The 18,909-nt window shown below is 40.1% G+C and overlaps 1 protein-coding gene across 1 annotated transcript in view; it reads right to left on the reverse strand.

Moving 5' to 3' along the window:
- SRGAP1 (SLIT-ROBO Rho GTPase activating protein 1) overlaps window positions 1-16,524 on the reverse strand; it is a 142,016-nt gene extending 125,492 nt beyond the window's left edge. Inside the window, exon 1 of the mRNA XM_042468468.1 lies at window positions 15,817-16,524. Within this exon, the coding sequence (XP_042324402.1) occupies window positions 15,817-15,883 (67 nt within the window). The 5' untranslated portion in view covers window positions 15,884-16,524. The remainder of the gene's footprint in view (window positions 1-15,816) is intronic.
- Window positions 16,525-18,909: the final 2,385 nt, after the last annotated feature.

The following is an 18,909-nucleotide window of genomic DNA, read 5'->3' on the forward strand; positions in this document are numbered from 1 at the left end:
TTTGAGTGTTGGACTGTGACTGGAGGCCAGAGTTCAATTCTCAGCTCGGTCATGAAACCCACTGGGTGACCTTGGGCAAATCACACTCTCTCAATCTCAGGGGAAGGCAATGGCAAACCTCCTCTGAAAAATCTTGCCAAGAAAACCCCATGTCACCATAAGTTTCACCATAAGTGTCATCATAAGTCAGAAATTATTTCAAGGCATACACCACCACCAACACCCCACCACCAACACCAACAGTAAAACCTATGAAATTACCATTATCCACTGGGTGCATGCATTTAAACCTTTTGTTCTCAGTGATCATCACCATCATCCCTACCAAATTAGTTCTGCAATATATATGTGTGTATGTGTATGTGTGTTAAATCTACTCCTCATATGTATTTGTTGTTGTGTGCCTTCAAGTCATTTTTGACTTATGGCAACCCTAAGACAAACTAGTCATGGGGTTTTCTTCCCAAGTTTGTTCAGATGCCTTTGCCATCCTCTGAGGCTGAGAGAATGTGATTTGCCCAAGGCCACCCTGTGGGTTTACATGGTCAGAGTGGAGTCAAACTCTAGTCACCAGAGTCATAGTTCAGCACTCAAACCACTAAACCACACATTGCAAGGAATCTGTAGGAACTGAGAATCTGCCACACATCAAAACATGAGTTTGACAAGAGCAGCAAAAGAGAGGAAGAAATTATTTTGCAACAGTTGGCACAGACCTTCCAAAGATCTCCAACTAGGAGAGGAGACTGTGGAGAACACAGCAGGTCCCTGCCAGAGGTGGCACCAAAAATCTGGTTCCTCATTACTCCCAACAGCCACAGAAATATATATGGAGCTGCTGCCTTTTAAGGATACAGGGCAATGGAAACATCAAAAGCTTCTGAAGCCTACTGTGAACTGAAGCCACAATCTCATCTTCCCACTGGGTTTTGGAACAGCTATAGTAAAATCCTCAATGAATGTCCTTGGGGACAAGGAGCCTGCAGGAACAATGGTCAGCATGACCACTTAAAGCCCATGTTCAAGCTGACAGTCCACATATTTTGTTTCTCAACAAGGGCTCACAGATGACCATGAGTCAGATTATGTGATCTTAATGCAAGATAAAGACGCAAGACATGTCACGTGCCATATGAAGGCAGGACTCTTCATGGTGAGCTGCTGCACAAGGCAGGGCAGCACACAAGTTAGTACAAGACCTTCTCATACTCTAAGGAAGGAGCTAATCTGATCTGACCAGCTGAACCTGAAGAAGGCCACAGCCACAGGGTCAGTATATCCATTTATAGGTGTGCGTGAGAGAGAGTGCATAGCTCCCTAATAATCCAACAGGAGGTACTGTTCACTATGCTACCATAGCAATGTGCATAGACACATCATGAGTAAATAAATTTGCATTACATATTGGAGTAGAAAATGAAAAATCTATAAAAGCTGACAAAACCATAACCATACAAAATATAGTTAAAAACACTATGAAGTCCTATACTATAGTCAGCCTCTGATTTATGACTGGCCTCAACAAAACTCTAGCTGGCTGCCTTTAGTGTGTATATTCCATGTACTATCACTAATCCCCACTCAAGCCTTTCTGGAACTATCTTATTAGCATTCTGCTGCACAGTCCACAAGGAAATTAAAGATTTAGAGAATTCTCGTTTACCAAATGTTTCAGTGACTTTAACCTTTCGACCTATTGTGGATACACTGACCCATTAACATTATTAAAATCAATTGCATGGGTAAAAGGGCTCAGAGAACAAGTTTCCCCTTTGTGCAGGGCAGAGCTACTCTGCAGTGAACTAAAGTCAGAACATGCAAGCCATGCTGGGTAATCAGCTCTCTAATTAGTATTGTAGCTGCAAAAACCCCAAAGCCCCACAAAAACTGCATTTGAAAGGTGGTGGTTTTATCTAAACTATGCAGTATGCATAACAGAAATGTGATCAGGCTGAAAGGGTGTTAAAAACATTTCTTGATGAGCTGAAGCTTAGTGTATAATAAAGACGTTGGTAAAGGAAAAGGAGAACATAAGCTTGCCAATTCACAGATTTAAGACTAATTATTCTTTTTCAAACATCAACAGGCAGTGGCTCAGCAACGTTCTGCTAGACAGCAATTTCAAACCAATTCTGCCAAGAAAAATAGATTCATATTTTAAATCAATTCATGGCTTAGGATAAGGTTTCATTTCTGTATCATCTTCACGCTTTTCAATCATATATGCATAAATCTGCCAGATCACAAGTATGTGGCAGCAGTCATTTGAAAGTGTGTCAAATCTCAAATTAAAAGGCAACAGAAACAGAAGGAATGTGCAAAACACAAGGTAATTTTCATAGGTACACTAGAATATTTATTAGCTACATTTTGAAATATCCAAATGTGGCAATGGTTCAATTAACTCTGCACCTCCTGTGGAGAAAAATGTTTCTACATCTCTGCCTTTCTCAGGAGTAGTCTACTACTCCTGTATGTCACTTAAACACGAGTTACTGTATTTTGCACCCTTCCTTAAATTGTATTTTGAGATTAACTAGCTATAATTTGTGTATAGTATTATACCATAGTTTGGAATATGTTCATGAGTAGAAAGAAGTCCATGCAAAATACCCTTGCCTCCTCGCATGTGGGAGAAGGAATATTTAGGGATTCTATTTTGCTTTGGTTGGTTTATGCTTAGTTGTTATATGTGAACTAAGAATTGTTGTTTAAAAGTTGGCTGGTTCAGCAACTGATTAGTATATATTTTAAACCAAGATTCTTGAGCCCTGGAATCAGGCAAAGTGAAACTGAATCTTGGTTTGTTCATCTTCCTAGTTATGTAGGAAGAGAAGAGGTAAGAGCAAAACAATTTGAAACTATGCCTGAGCTCTTTGCTGTTTGTGCAAATAGTGCTAAATCATAATATTACTTGCAAATCCTCTCACTATTTGTCAGTTCATTTAATACTGTATTTCAGAAGTGCTATACATACCAGAACCTGCAAAGAACAGTAAAAATAAATGCTACAGACTAAGATATAATTTAAAAAATCCACCAGATTATTAATAATAAGGATTATGGGCAGTTCTATCACTACCAAAAATAATAATGATGATTTACTACTTGGCATTCAAAGACTGAACAAAGTATCAGATATATTCTTCATTTTTATCCTTGATTCCATTGTAGAAAACTTACACACCCCTAGATTGTGTATATGTAGTTATCAAGAATACTGCTAAAAGATTCCATCATAGACTGATTTTTTAAAATCTGAGATAAAATTTACAGTTCAATCCTAAATATTTTTATTTAGAAGAAAATCCCACTAAATTCAGGGTCTTATCCAGGTAGGTGGATAAGCTTTATGTATTGTTGTTGTTTGCCTTCTAATTGTTTCTGATTTACGGTGAACCTATCCCAGGTTTTTCTTGGCAAGTTTCTTCAGAGGGGTTTTGCCATTGCCATCCTCTCAGGCTGAGAGACTGTGACATGATCAAAGTCACCCAGTGGATCTTCATGGCCGAGCGGGGATTCAAATCCTGCATTCTAGAGTCATAGCTGAAATCACATCAAATTTTATATACTGTTGTTATTCAAGTAGTAAGCTAGCTTGAAGTAAAATTATCAGAAATTGGATGATAACATGGCTGATTGCAACCATTAATGAGGATGTCAGTTCTAGCCATAGTGATACATGGCTTAGCTACATTGCATTTGGATTACCATAAGGCACTCTATGACTTTGAAGAGTGTTCAGAAACTTCAGCAGATATATAGAGCTACAGCCAAATTGTGAACTGAGCCTGGTTACAGGAAACATGATTCTGTTGCTACAACAGACTCACTAGTTACCTATCTATTTCGAGGCACTATCCAAAGTGCTGGTTATGGGAACCGAAAGCAGTAGGAGAGGCCCTTCTATCAGCCCTACCATGTTCCCAGGCATGTCTGGTGGATAATATAAGACAGGGCAGCTCCTAGTTTCAGGAACTATCTTTTTAGGGAAGCCAGGAAAATGCCTTCCATCCAAGGAGGAAAATATTTCTTTTTTACAACAGGTTTTTGACATTTGAATGTTTTTGTAGAAAGGGTTGCTTTTAATAGGTTTATTGCTTTTAACCATATTGCTTTTTATAATTTTAATTGTATGTTTCAAATTGTTTTTAATGCTACTGACAGTCTTTACTTTTTCATATTAAACTTTTGGACATTTAACTAGTAAACTAGTAAAACGATAAGGCAGGGTGTATTTTATTGTTTTATGCAAATATTTCAATGTGGCAGCTAGATAATTAAATAGTAAAATGATTTACAATGAAACCAACAGCTGTACTTCTAAAGTTACAGCAATGTATCATGAATATATTATGTATATATTAATATGCAGCAACTATATGAAATTATCTTTGATGAATACTTTGACTGATGTGTAGTACAACCCTATTGTTACTCAGACATAAGAATGGCTCTTTCTGCCAGATAAGTGCATATAAGACAGCATTCCTGGAAGTATATATATCTGCTGTCAAGCTAAAAAAGTTGCCAACCCCACCCTATCAAAGACATTACTTACAGGACATTATTTGCAGCACTTAAGAGAAAGAATACATCAACTTAAGAGCTTGGATGAACAATTTATATTAAACTTTTTCACTCCTTTTATTTTCCCCATTGTGACTAAATTACAATTATTACTTCATGGGAGTCATCATCTGGTAAGTTATTTAGATTTGTTGTAGTCCGAAACAGAATTTCATACTGTAAAGAGTTTAATTACAACATACTTAATGTAACAGGGTTACTTATTTTTTCCTGAAACAAATGTATGGAGAGCCTCTCAGATTTTTTAAAAAAATCATTAGCAGTACTGGTATTCCTTTTCTAGGTACCACAAAATGAAAGTGCACACAACTGTACTTAATGACACAATTCTAGTTTTAAAAAAATTACTAGTGACTATAACTGAAGTGTTCTATAAGTCAGCAAGAGGAAAGCAAAATTCTGAAACTTATTCATATTATCATCAAATAAAGCCAGTGTGACTTCAAAAGCTTGCAGCATGTAATTGTACATTTGGGTTGGTCCAATAAAGGTATCATTGTTTGGATGTTATTGGATTTCCTATATGGCCAACATGGCTACCCCTGGACATATTATCATCAGTTTACCTTAACTGGGTGTCCTATATCAAGCCACACAGAGGAAACCAGGGATTCTCTTTCAAATATTATAGGAAAACATGGTATCCAACTTTGTGAATAGCCATGGCAAGCCTTGGACTCCCAAACATCCTGTCCCTTTCACTTTTCTTCATGCCAGAGGAAACTGACAATGTCTATTTCCTATTAAAACTAACTGTACAAACATAGAAAACTGTTGTTCACTTAAACTATAGTTTGTAAACAAGACATGGCCCAAAATCAGATTTTTTAAAATTGGCTTGCATAGAAATTGTTTAAGCCACCATGGAAGACCTGTGGTTAATTAAGAACTGGAAGCATTTACTTCCATTGTCCCCCTTTGGTACTCAAAAGAGGAAGACAGAGGGCATAAGAGTATGCCCAAACTTAAACTTTTAAAAGTATAAAATTAAGATAGTATTTTATAGGCTGAGGGAAAAACTAGTCTCGCTCTACCAGTAGCTGCTTGCTTCCCACTCTATACCCTGCAAAAATTTCATGGGCAAAATAGCTGATGAAGGAATAGGTGATAAAAGAAGAGAAGAGATGGCAGCTCCCAAGGTGAGTCTCATGCAGTACACAAATGATGCATCTGGAATTTGTGTGTGCATGTGTTTTAGCTTTCTAACTTTTCCCAAACAACTGTTAAATTGCCTTACCACATTTTTCTGTTTATGCACGGAGAAGGAGTTGGCCACACACATACAAAATAAAAGCCAGCCATCTGGAACCATCTATCAAAGAAATGACTGGCTCTGTTACTTTCCGGAGGATTCTCATCTCCAGAGAAATACATCTATCTTCTTCTTCAGATGTCTTTGCTGCATAAAAATATTGTCAGTACTGTCAAAAGCATATGCCAATCACTCAAATAAAGGGAATTTTATTCAATCCAGAACTGACATATAAAACATTAAGACTTCTAGAAGAAGGGATACAAGAAATAGTTCATTCAAAAGTGATCTCTCTCAAGAAGTGTCTAAGACTTGCATCTAATTTAACAGAACTTTCTACTAATCAGGCTGGGTAAACCTTTTAATTTCATTTTCTCCTATGTTTGAATTTTGTGAATTCTGATTAATTTTTGTTTCAAAATTGAAGTGAAACAAAATTCCCGTCTAATCTGCTTTTTCTCTATCCAAGTAGTCTTCCAGGTGCTGAAAAACAAGTTTCTAAAGTGCAATGCTGAGGCTGGTTAAAGTGAAGATCATGTGCAACTCAGCCAGAGAATACTAATTCTGACTTTTAATATGCATTCTGATTTTTATGCATATTTGCAAGTATTCCTAAATGGTACTAAAGTAAGCTTCAAGGGTGATATCCAAAGGGATGGTAATTACAGCCAGGTAATATCTACAAAATGGCTCTGTAGATATTACCTGGCTGTCACTACCATCACTTTGGATTTATCTGCAAATATCTGTAGACTAGAAGTTGGGTACTGATGAACTAAGCCAAAGCAAAATTTGACTATATGTGGTAGAAATGTAATATGGCAAATTTCTAATGGGAAACTGTTGTAAACAATGAGTAAATAATAATAAAAAGAAAGAATATACAGTATGTTCAAACCTACAAGTAACTTGTTTGGGCTACACAAAATCAAATATCTAATACACACACACACAATCATGGGAAATTACTGGCAACAGCCCATATTTTTGATATTATATAGGTTTGGTCTTCCTTATCCTAAATGCATGGGACCAGAAGTATTTTGGATTTGGGATTTTTTGCAGGGGGAGGGGGATTTTTGAATATTTATATATACATAATCTTGGAGACTGGACCCAAGTCTAAACACGAAATTCATTTATGTTTTGTATATATCTTATATACAGCCTGAAAGTAATTTCATATATGTATAATATTTTAAATATTTTTGTGCCTGAAACAAAGTTTGGTATGTCAAACCATAAGAAAGCAAAGGTGTCACTATGAGAATTTTGGATTTTGGAATATTTCAGATTCTGGAATTCCAAATAAGGGAAGCTCAACCTGAACTGTATAACATATTTGTTATACAGAAGTGGATGCATGTGACTTGGCAGACCATGTTAACAAATCACCCTGATAAGCTTCTATTGGAAAGAATTCAACTAGTTTGCATTTACTGTATCCTAATGTAAAACTTCTGACTCTGGTTGTTTGTGGTTTAGAAAAATTTCTGAACACCATTTGCAATATTCTCTTCAAGGCTACTTTCAGGTTTTAGGCAGTGTTTAAAATTACAGTGAAACTGATCTGCCCCATAATATATTTTATGATTTTTCTCTTTAGTGTTTTGAGAAGTTGAGAAAAGTATCAGCCAGCTAAATTCAAGAACTTAAGGTGTGGTGTCTATATTCCAGTAGAAACAGGTTCCTGCTTTATTAGAAGACCATTATATTACTCTCTCTGCTCTTAGCATTAAAAAGTGACATTCTGTCCTATCTCCATCCAAACTGGATTGTATGAGTCCTTGGCCCCTGCCCTATCTGCCCTGTAGGTAGAAGGGATGATGGATGGACTAGTTTGGCAAGCACATACTGCATAGCTAGATGGATTTTTCAAAATGATATTATTCCTGCCTGGTTCTTCCAGAGCCTTACTCATGTTGTCAGAATTATAGGGACCTGCTGCGCCCTGAGGTAAAACAGAAAACACTTAACAGCCACCAGAGAAATAAAGTGTTTTAAAGCTATTGCTAAGTGTAAGATGTTTGAACACCATCATTATGTAGACTTCAGCAGTGTTCACTATACCACTCGAAACTGCCTCACTGCTTTGGGTAGGCAGGGCCCACACAAAGAATGCCAAATCAGCATCTTAAAGTGCTGAATAAATAGAGCTTGTTCATGGCAACAGCTGCCACATGGAACAACTTGGAGGAGCTTCAACATGACAGCTGTAATACGTAAGCTGGCCCTTACAAGTATAATCACTGGGTTGCTATAGACAAAATAGACAGTGAAAAGACAAAAGTATCTCACCCTTTCGGTATGTGAAGCTGGAATTCAAGGTGGCATACAACCTCTTAAAAACACAATACACCAAAAAACACTCTTAGTACAAAGGTTAAAACATCATTAATCCAATTTCTTTTCTAAAAAAAATACAAGTTAAAAGCGTTTTTAAAATATATTTAAACTATAATAAAATAGACAACACATCCGTCCATTTGCCTACAAGGGAGTTTGATGTTCCCGGTAGCTAGCCCCAGTTAACCATCTGGCTGGAGTTCTTGGGACTAAACTGATGTTAGTAGCCAAAATATGCTTCAGTGCCTTGCCCAAAAATGTAATCTTCGAGACTGGCTGATAGTTCTCCAATATAGTACAGACCAGGGAAACACCCCCAACCCCCCCCCCCACAAAAGGTATTACAACAGTTTCCTTCACGATGCTGCTAGAGTAATTGATCGCTCCCCATTACCAACTCAGATCTTAATTAGTCTTGCACCCCTGCAGAGCTCCAAGTCCTAACAAGCTTAAACTTGACCAAGAGGTTATTTGTCCATGACAATGGAACAACATAAAGTCTCTTCACTCTCAGATTATCATCATCCCATCCAGTATACAAAACAAGGTCTTATGTTTGCCAAGCACTATGAATGGGGCTAGATATCATTTAGTAGGGATGTATGGTTGCCATTGACACTAAGTTTTCAGCCACTCCCATTAAGGCAGTCTCAGCATGCATATTCAAGTCCCTCGAACCCATAAGTTCTGGGGTATTCAACACCCCCCGCCTTATGTGGTGTGGCTTAGGGGGGGCAGGTTTGTTTAGCTAGGGAAGAGAAGGTTAAGAGATGACATAATAGCCATGTTTAAATATCTGAAGGAATGCCATATTAAAGATGGAGCAATGGATTCAAATTACAGAAAAAGAGATTTCATAGGAAGAACTACCTGGCAGTAAGAGCTGTTTGACAGCAGAATAGGCTGCCTTGGAGTGTGGTAGAGTTTCCTTAAAACCTTGCTTTGGAGGTTTTTAAACAGAGACTGGATGAATGACTATTTGTCTGAAATGCTTTGAATATATATTCCTGCATGACAGGGGCTTGGCTGGCCCTTGTGGTATCTTCCAGCTCTATGATTCTAAAAGTTTTATAAGCCCATTCCTATGTAGAGTTCACTATCTAACCATGCAGCTAGTTACAATACTGTTTATTGGAATAATGTACACATGAGACACCTACAATTTGGTAAAATATACTGAAAAAATAACCTACACTTAATTTTACTCTTACATGTAATTTAACTGGCTCAATTAGCCAAAACAATACATACTTTGTATTGTGGTCAATTATGCAGTCAGTTCTCTGCAGCAACTTAAAATCTTTTACCTGTATGAAGTTTAACTCACATACATAACCTGTTATGTACAGTATGCTCTTGAAATGCACAAATGCAAAAATAGATACTGGATGCTGAATCCATGAATTTGAGCTTTTAAAAGCATCTTTCTAAGTGGTTAGATGAGTAAATCAAGAACTGACAGGGTATGAGCAAATGCTTGATGAAATCTCAGGTGGCAATGCAGGAGTTCAGCAGGATTTCCAGTTGGCCAGAAATACTGCTCCATTATTTTTACAACTGGTTCTTTCCCCTGTGTAGCAAATGCAACAGCTCCTGTCCAACTTATATACACATCTGCTTAATTTGAGTATGAATTCAAATTAAGAATTTTCTTATTTAAACCCAGATCATGTGCAGTCATTTTAACACTTCCTGTTACAATATCATTATTTTAATGTTTGTTTTCTGAGGACAATGGGCTGACTATATATTTGTTTTTTGTTGTTGCTGTGTGCCTTTAAATCATTTCCGACTCATGGCAACTCTGAGGCAAGCCAATCACAGGGTATTCTTGGCAAAAATTTGTTTAGACGTGGTTTACCTTTGCCTTATTCTGAGGTTGAGAGAGCAGCTTGCCCAAAGTCACCCAGTGGGTTTCCATGGCTGAACTGGGATTCGAAGCATGATTCCCAGAGTCATAGTCTAGTGCTCAATCCACTACACTAATGGTACTCAAGCTTTTAATCCTTGGAACCTCCCCTTACATCTATACACAGATGCCACCTCCCCCTCGATGCATATTCATGTATATATGAATAAAAATACTTTGTTTATTTAGCATGCATATTTTCATTTGCATAGTCATGTACAGTCATATTTTACATTTTATAAGAAAATAACATCTTTCAAGTTAGAAGAGTTTTATTTAAATACATTCATTGTTTAATTCAATGCATGTGTAAATTTTGAAAAAGTTTGGGAAGCAGGGCCTTCAAGTCTCAAGCTCCTCACTTGAGCTCCTCCCATGAGGGTCCTGCCTAACCATTTGAGAAGTAGTGCACTACATCATACTGACTCCCACCTAATGTATGTATGTATGTGCGTGTGTATTGTAAAATATACTTGTAAGAAGTAATCATAAACATACAGGTTTACTGTCTGTAAAAATAATATGGCTGCAGGAAAATATTAAGATCATTCCCTCCTGTTCTGAAATAATTGCCATTTTTCATATTCAGGGCCCAAGTGTCAGGGTCTATCCAAAATGAGATAAAAAGAAAACTTGCATTGTTTTAATCATGGTATTTCCTCTAGGCCCTTCTTTGACATGTAAGGTACCTTCATTCTATAATTTCTTGTGAAAATATATGCAAGATTAGGCAGTATGTCCCACCTCAACTACTGTACTGTGGCATCACTGGCTTTTGCCAAGTAAGAACTCCTTTAAGATTAAAGCTTTAACAACATTCAGACAGAGCTACTAGATCCATGCAGAGAACAGCTGGTTGCAGACCTACAACATTCTTGATACATCTTAAGAAAGGTTGGTATGGTACATCTAATGGCATGAAAACTGCTACTGATGGTCTTCTACAACTGATATGGTGGAGGAACCACAACAATTATAAGGTTATGTCTTATCTCTTAAGGCTTGTAATGCTGGGCTATTAATCCTTGTAACATTTTCTGATACTTTTGTTGTTGTTAATTATCATCAAGTCAACTTTAACTTATGGCAACCCTATGAACCCTACTTCCAAGACCCCCTATCATCTACCACCCTGCTCAGGTCTTGCAGACTCAGAGCTGTGGCTTCCTTGATTGAGTCTAACCATCTGGAATGTGGTCTGCTTCTCCTGCCGCCTTCTGCCTTGCCAAGCATCATTACATTTTCCAGTGAATCATGTCTTCTCATGATATGGCCAAAGTATGACAGCCTCAGTTTTGCCATCATGGTTTCTAGGGAGAGTTCAGACTTGATTCACTTTGGGACTTTTCCATGCCTAGAATTCTGTGCCTCAAATTGTACTAAGCTAGGGGTAGAATTCAAAGACATAGCCTTATTAGTCTGGACAATCAGTATGCAAAGGGATCTTGCAGCACCTTTGAGGCTAATTGAAAGACAGAACGTGGTAGCATTAACTTTCATAGATTTGAGCCTACTTCCTCAGATGCATTTCCTAGGGCATGTTGTTTAAATTTTGGCTTGCCTACCCACACCCTGCCAGCTCTAATGGAAAGAGCTCTGTGTGGGTGGAGAAAAAAGAAAAGTGGGGCAGGAATGACTTGATAGGGCAGGATCAGGATCCAGAATGCCCTCACATTTTGGGAACACCATCTGTCCTGGACACTACAAACTACGTAGAAATTATCTTTTAAGCTGTACATAGTTGAGCAGGAAAAAGACAAACCAGAAGGCCAGTCACATCTTTCTAGTTTTCATAAGATTTGTATATTTAACAGTGTAGGGAAGAAAACTTTCTAGTGGTTTTTACAAAATCTTAATAGTGTATGTTTGTTGCCATAAAAACCCTTTTTCATTATTGAGAAAGATGACTTTCAGAATACTTAATGTAGATTGGGATGGCTGGTGCTTTTTGCAACTGGTGGAAGGTACAGTACATAGATAATAAGTACAGTCATCCTCCTGATTCATGCGCATCTGTTCCGGACCCCACCGCAAATTGCTAATATTACGGAAATTCAAGCCCCATTGGTTATAACAGTAGTGCGCACCATTTTGTCCCTTCTTGCTTCCCATCCACAAAGGATCAAAACTGCAGACTCCAAGTCTATGAATGAGGAGGGACAAGTGTACAGAAAGCCCTTGGTACTGACTGGGTTTCATTGCAGGACCCGCCATGGACACCAAAATCCATGGATGCTCAACGCCCATTAAAGTCTTACATAAAATGGCAAAATCAAGTTTTGCTTTTGGAGTTTATATATGTGTATGTGTGCGAGCGTGTGTGTGTGTGTGTGTGTGTGTGTGTGTGTGTATATATATACTGTATATGTATATATATATATGTATATATAAATGGAATTTATATATATATTCTGAATATTTTCAATATTTCTGAATATTTTCAATATTCAGTGGGTTCCCATGGCTGAGCAGAAATCGATCCCAGGGTCATAGTCCAACTCTCAAACCATTACACCATGCTAGCGCTCACATCTATTATACACAAAAAATCTCTTTCTTTCTTCTTTGGCTTACTAATAACTGTGGGGATAGAGGGGCAGAACAACATTTTTTATAGTGATAATAGAAGGAAGGGATGCAGAAAAAAAGGCAGAGTGAAACTGAAATAATGGGTGCGGGAGATATACAACATTTAAAAGTAGAGTTGTGGCACACTTAAACTTAGAAAAATTATAATGTTTTCAAACTAGAAACCTGCTTCTTTTGTCCCTCCAACAATTCTTCCTTAGCCTGCATCAGTGCTACTCAATGTGGTGGTCCCTGGACTGATGCCAGTCTCTGAACCAGTGAGTGCTAGTCACTGGCAACCTTCCAGGAAAGAAAGAAACTGTACTCAATAGGCACAAATTTAGTGCTGGTCCCTGACACACTAGAAAATAATAACTGCTGTCCCCCCCCCCAAAATCCTGAGAAGCACTGCTCTGCACAGTCACTTTTGTTGTTTCCTCATATACTATATAGCTGAGCTGAAGAACTGTAGCACCTATCTTCCTGCCTCAACCGTGTTAGTTAAGCCTTGGCTATGGGCACCTTTAAGCACTGCCTGCTGAACAAATAAATAGATAAAATGCATTTTTCTAAGCAGCTCCTGAGTAACAAAAAGTCTAATGGGAACATGGGAAAAATGGAAGCCAAGCAGAGCATCCCATCCTAGTGTCCTTCCAGAATCAGTGTGAACCTGCCCAATCAAGGGCAGAGCTGGAGGTGACAACAGATCAGGGAAAACATATGCACACAACCTTCTGATGGAGAAAAGAACAGGGGTGAGAAACTAGTGAAGTGTGACTGCTTGCTTGGAGGATGAAGAAGAGACTGTGAGTCAGGGACAGCAAATCAGTGGTTAGTGTTACACCACAGGACATAGATGAGCTACTGAACAGAGTCTGGCAGATGCCAACAGGAACATTAGCTACGTGGAAAAGCTCTTGAGATTAATACATACCACTCACTGCATTTGTATATACCAGAGGTGGACATAGTGAAACTCTCCAGATGCTGTTGCATTGCAACTCCATCTTTGTTCATAATTGCCAATGTTAATAACGCTAATTGGAATTGGATTTCAACAACATTTGGAGAGTTGCACTTTGCCTACCCCAGGAATTGCTTCTTGTTGCTACCGTTGTTGTTGTGTGTTTTCAAGTCATTTCTGACGTATGGCAATCCTATCCTAGGGTTTTCTTGACAAGTTTCTTCAAAGGGGATTTGCTGTTGCCATCCTCTGAGGCTGAGAGTGACTTGCCCAAGGTAACCCAGTGGGTTTACATGGCTGAGCTTGGATTCAAACCATGGCTTCCTAATGTCCTAGTCCAACCCTAAAACCATTACACTACTTTGGCCCTTACCTCAGGAATACCCAACATATATTCCAAATAGTTATTATAGACAAATCCAAAATGGAAACGGAAAACTTTATGACATATGCACGTATAGCCCATACTAGTTTTCAGCCGCAGAAGTAAAGAGCATGCATCAACCCACAGTTATGAGCTCATACATCATAAAGGAAGGTCTTTGTTTTCCAGACACTTTTTTTTTAACATTCAAAGGCTGCCAAGATCTGCAGAGAAAGAGCTGCTTATCAGGAAACCAGACTATAATGAAGAGAGAGGAGAGGGAAGTGAAACTGGTCAAATAATTATCTGAAATTTTACAACACATCTTCTGAAGGACACAGAAAAAGTAACAACTGAGGGAAAACAGAACTGATGTGCCCTATGAAAAACGGCAAAGCTCAACAGTTTTCATTTGTTACTTCCATTGTGGCAAGATGGATCTGAAAAGGTGCTGAACACTCCTAACTTACTATATGGAAGATGTGTCATCTCTGCAACTGTACTACATGTGCAGGAGCTGTGGATGAATTACATCCGCTCCCTTTGCTAAATTGATGTTCAACAGAATTTAGATGAGCACAGATAACATACACAAACAGTACACATCCACACCTTCTCAGAGAGCATCAAAAAAGCAATCTGGTACAGCCAGTGTGGTCCAATGTTGTTAGAACTGCATAACCCAGTAGCATAATGGAACCAAACTGGTTCAAGGTTAACTCATATAGGATGGTTGGAAAAGACTATTCAATAAAAGGGCCTTCCAGATTCCCATCCACTCCCACATTCTCTCTCCCAATGGAGACGCTGGCTACATCCATATGACAGAAATAATGCAGATTGACATTGCTTTCAGTCCTGGCTCAAGGCTAGGGAATTCTGGGAATGGTAGTTGGTTGTAGCACCAGATGTGCCACAACCAACTACCATTCCCAGAATTCCCAGCCTTGAGCCAGGATTGTGAAAGTGGTATCAAACCGCATTATTTCTGGTGCAGATAGTGTCTTCTGAACTGGATGACTCTGTGATGTCTCTCCATCTCCAAGTTGCCACATTTATCATACAACACTGTTTAGTCTGAGCACCCCTGCCTCCCCTCAGAGCATTTACCACACTCCCAACCAGTGAGGGGTACAAAGACACTTCCCTTGAACCCCATTTTGGGAGAGAGGCCAGATGTCAACCCAACCAATAAATAAAGATATCCCCACGCCTTTTTCAAATCAAGGCCATCGTTCTGCTTCGGGTGAGAGACAGGATGGAAAGCCACAGCTAAAGAGTTACAGGGACAAAAACGAGGCTGGATGGGGGCGGATTCTTAACGAATTGATCTGATGTGAAAGGACTGGAGTCTTCCTCTGAAGGATCATGAAGGGGGCAGGAAAAACTAAGAGGGTAGGAGAGGAAGAAAGAATGAAAGAAAAAGAAGAAAGAGAGGGTTGGAAGAAGAAAAGGAGAAAGAAAGGGAGGGAGGGAGGGAGGGAGAAGGAAAGGAAGGGAGAAAATGAGAGAGAAAGAAAGGAAGGAAAGAAGCGAGGGAGGGAGAAAGTAAGTAAAGAAGGAAGGGAGAAAGAAAGAAAGAAAGAGTGGGAGGGAGGGAGGGAGAAAAAAGGAAACGAAAGAAAAAAGGGAGGGAGAGAGGGAAGAAGGAAGGAAGGGAGAAAGGAAGGAAGGAAAGAAAGAAGGGAGGGAGGGAGGAAAGAAGAAAGAAGAGAAAAGAGGAAAAGAAAGGAAGAAAAAAAAGAAAGGAGGGAGGGAGGGGGGGGGGCGCCCCCCCCCCCCCCTTTGGCCGCAGCCCATCCCTGTTCCCAGCCCCTCTTTACCTTTCACTTGGCTTTCATACTCGGCGACGATCTCTTTGTCCTTCTTGCCTCTGCTTGGGGTGGACATTATCCAGCGGGCGGTTCTTGGAAGAGAGAGAGAGAGAGGGAGGGAGGGAGGAGGGGAAAGGGCCCGGGGATCCCTCTCTTTCTGGAGCGAAGAGGGAGGCTTAAAGAAGCAGCCAGGGAGGAGGGGAGGCCAGCGGGAGGCGGCGGGGTCTCCTGGTTGTGCCAAAGCGCCCAAAGCCAAAAGGGAGGAGGAGGAGAAGAAGAAGAAACCCAGAGAGTTCAGCCTAATAATCCTGGCGCCGGCACCATCTCCGGGCGCAGCTGGGGCAGCAGCGAAGTCGGTCTCTTTCCTGTGTCCTCGGTGCTGCTGCTGCTGGTGGGGGGTAATGCTGGGCAGCCCAAGAAGGGGAACTGCCCTCCTCCTCCTCCTCCTCCTCCTCTTGGGCTAAGTCCATGCGAGAGCCAACCCTTCCATGGTCCCCGAGAAGAAGGGAGAGGGAAACAGGAGAAGCAGTCTGCAGTTCTGGGAGTGAGTTGGAGGCTGCCTTGGGGGTCTTGGAGCCAAGCAGGAGGGGCTTCTTGGAGTGTCCTTCTCAGAGGCTGCCCAGGGAGAAGCTCCAGGAGGAGGGTCCTTCCTTCCTTGCCTCTTCCTTCCCAGCCTGGGACTGAGGGAAGCCCACCAAGTCCAGCAAGCTCTCCTCCTGCAAGCGCCTCCCCAGCCTCTCTGCAGCGTGGAGCGACGCCTCCGGCCTCCAATGACCACCCCTCCTCGTCCACCGCTGACCAATGGCATGAGGCGGTGGGTGGGCCTTGGTCAGCAAGGCGGGCTGCCCAGGGGCTCCTCTGCTGCTCTTGGGGTTGGGCTGGGCCCTGATGCTGCTGCTGCTGCTGCTGTTTCTGCAGCTGGCAGGGGAGATATGGAGAGTGTGCTGAGAAAGTGCAGAACAAGATTAAGGATGGGCAGGGTGGCTATGGAAGAACTAGAAAAGATCCTACAATGCAAAGCTATTCATTATTATTATTATTATTATTATTATTTATACGCCGCTTCTCCCGCAGGATCGAGGCGGCTTACAACATCAAATAAAAACACAAATATAAAATACAGTTAAAATACTTCCCATTAATTCCGTTCCCAACCGTACTGCAGTAAAATAACAATTAAACAATCACTAGAATTAAAAGAATTAAAATTAAAATAAAAATTAAAAATCAAAAATCAAAAATCAAATTAAAAATAAAGCGATACAACTGAGCACAAAAGTGAGAATCATACAACCCATTGTATCCCCTATTACCATGTTATGGATGTGAGAGCTGGACAGTTAAGAAATATGATAGGAAGAAAATCCATTCCTTGGAGATGTGGTGCTGGAGAAGAATGCTGAGAATCCCATGGACAGCCAAAAGGACAAACAAAGGGGTCCTAGAGCAGCTCAAGCCAGAAGCCTCCCTGGAAGCCAAGATGCCTAAACTGAGGCTGTGGTACTTGGGACACATCATGAGAAGGAAAGACTCACTGGAAAAGACAATAATGCTGGGAAGGTGGAGGAAAGGAGGAAGAGAGGAAGGCCACATGCCAGATGGATGGACTCTGCTAAGGAGGGCACGGGTTTGATGGGGTTGCAGGAATTAAGCAGAGCAGTGGAGAACAGAAAGTGCTGGAGATGTCTTCTAAGTCTTGGAGATGTCTCATCCATAGGGTCACCATGAGTCAAGATCAACTCAAGGACAGTTAACAACAAAAGGGATGCGGACCACACCGGGTGACACCCAAAGAGGTGGCTCCACTGCTCTTCAAATCTCTACCTTTGGGGCACAAATGGGATGTGGCATTCACTTATGTCCCATTAAAATGCTGAAGAGCTTGTTTATTTATTTGCCTTTTTCGCAGGAGTAATAGGGTTGCCATAATTCTCTTCCACAAAAACCGAAACAAAATGTAAGGGGGGGGGAGTGTACATAAACCACAGGGACAAAAATATACCACTTCCAGTTCTAAATAAATAAATGTCTCTAATGTTCATTGTGCTTAAATGTAGTTAAAAATAATAACTGAGTCCATAATAATAACAGTAGTAGTAATATATTTATTGTACTTGCATCTCACACCTTTCTCTAAATAGGGGATCCAAGCCTGCTTTTGTTGTTCTTAGTGTCTTCCAGTCGGCCTTGAATCATGGTGACCCTACAAATCAGACATCTCCAAGCCCCCTTATTCTCTACCTCAATGATCAGGTCCTGTATCAGTGTTCTTTAAAAATAAAAATAAAACCTTGGTTAAAATAGATCTTAATACACATCTTGGTTTATGTAAGGAGATACAGTCTTTCAGATAGTCTGGATCCAAGTCAGCCATCAGGACTTTTGATTTCAATTAGCACTTCAGAATTACTGGCTGTCTCCTGTCTGGGCTCAGAACTGGATGTGGAGCAGACAGGAAGAAGGATGCACCCGTCTAGAGTCCATCTGGAGGCCAACCTCTCCCTTTGAGGCTTGTATTATTTCAATGTGAAGAAGATGCATTTACTTTAAATGGCAATGGTCTGTGGAAGGCAGAAATGTGATGATCTATGTTGGAGATATCTCTTTCGAATACCAGCCTGATTGCAAGTTTCTGCAGTCCTTCCAGCTGAGTTAGCAATGAGAGCCATTTTCTGTTTATGGCCATAGAGCAATGCCTGGATTTATGTTTCTGGCTTGGAAATGTGCCAGAGGTTGAAGCTTTCTTCAGGCCACAGAGATGAAATTTAGTTTCTGCATTATATTTGGACTCTAGGGTGACTCAGTTGTATTAACTGAAATAACCATGCCCAAGCCATCCAACCCCCAAGGATTGCAGAAGGATTGCATGTTATTACATGGGTGTAATCTTCTTCCAAGATGTTTGAAGGAGTCAATAAGCTCAAGGCTTCAAACTAAAGTCGGCTCTGACTTACATGACATGCAATCACATTGCTGTGCCTTGGATCATAGAGTGTAAGTCACAGGAGAATTTAGGCTTTTTTTAATACTAAAGATGAAGATTGAAAGAACTTCTGAGGACACGTGCATGATTATTACAAAAAGCCTTTTTTAAAAAAAACA

This window comes from Sceloporus undulatus, chromosome 5 (genome assembly GCF_019175285.1).
Source record: "Sceloporus undulatus isolate JIND9_A2432 ecotype Alabama chromosome 5, SceUnd_v1.1, whole genome shotgun sequence".
In the NCBI taxonomy this organism is placed as follows: Eukaryota; Metazoa; Chordata; class Lepidosauria; order Squamata; family Phrynosomatidae; genus Sceloporus; species Sceloporus undulatus.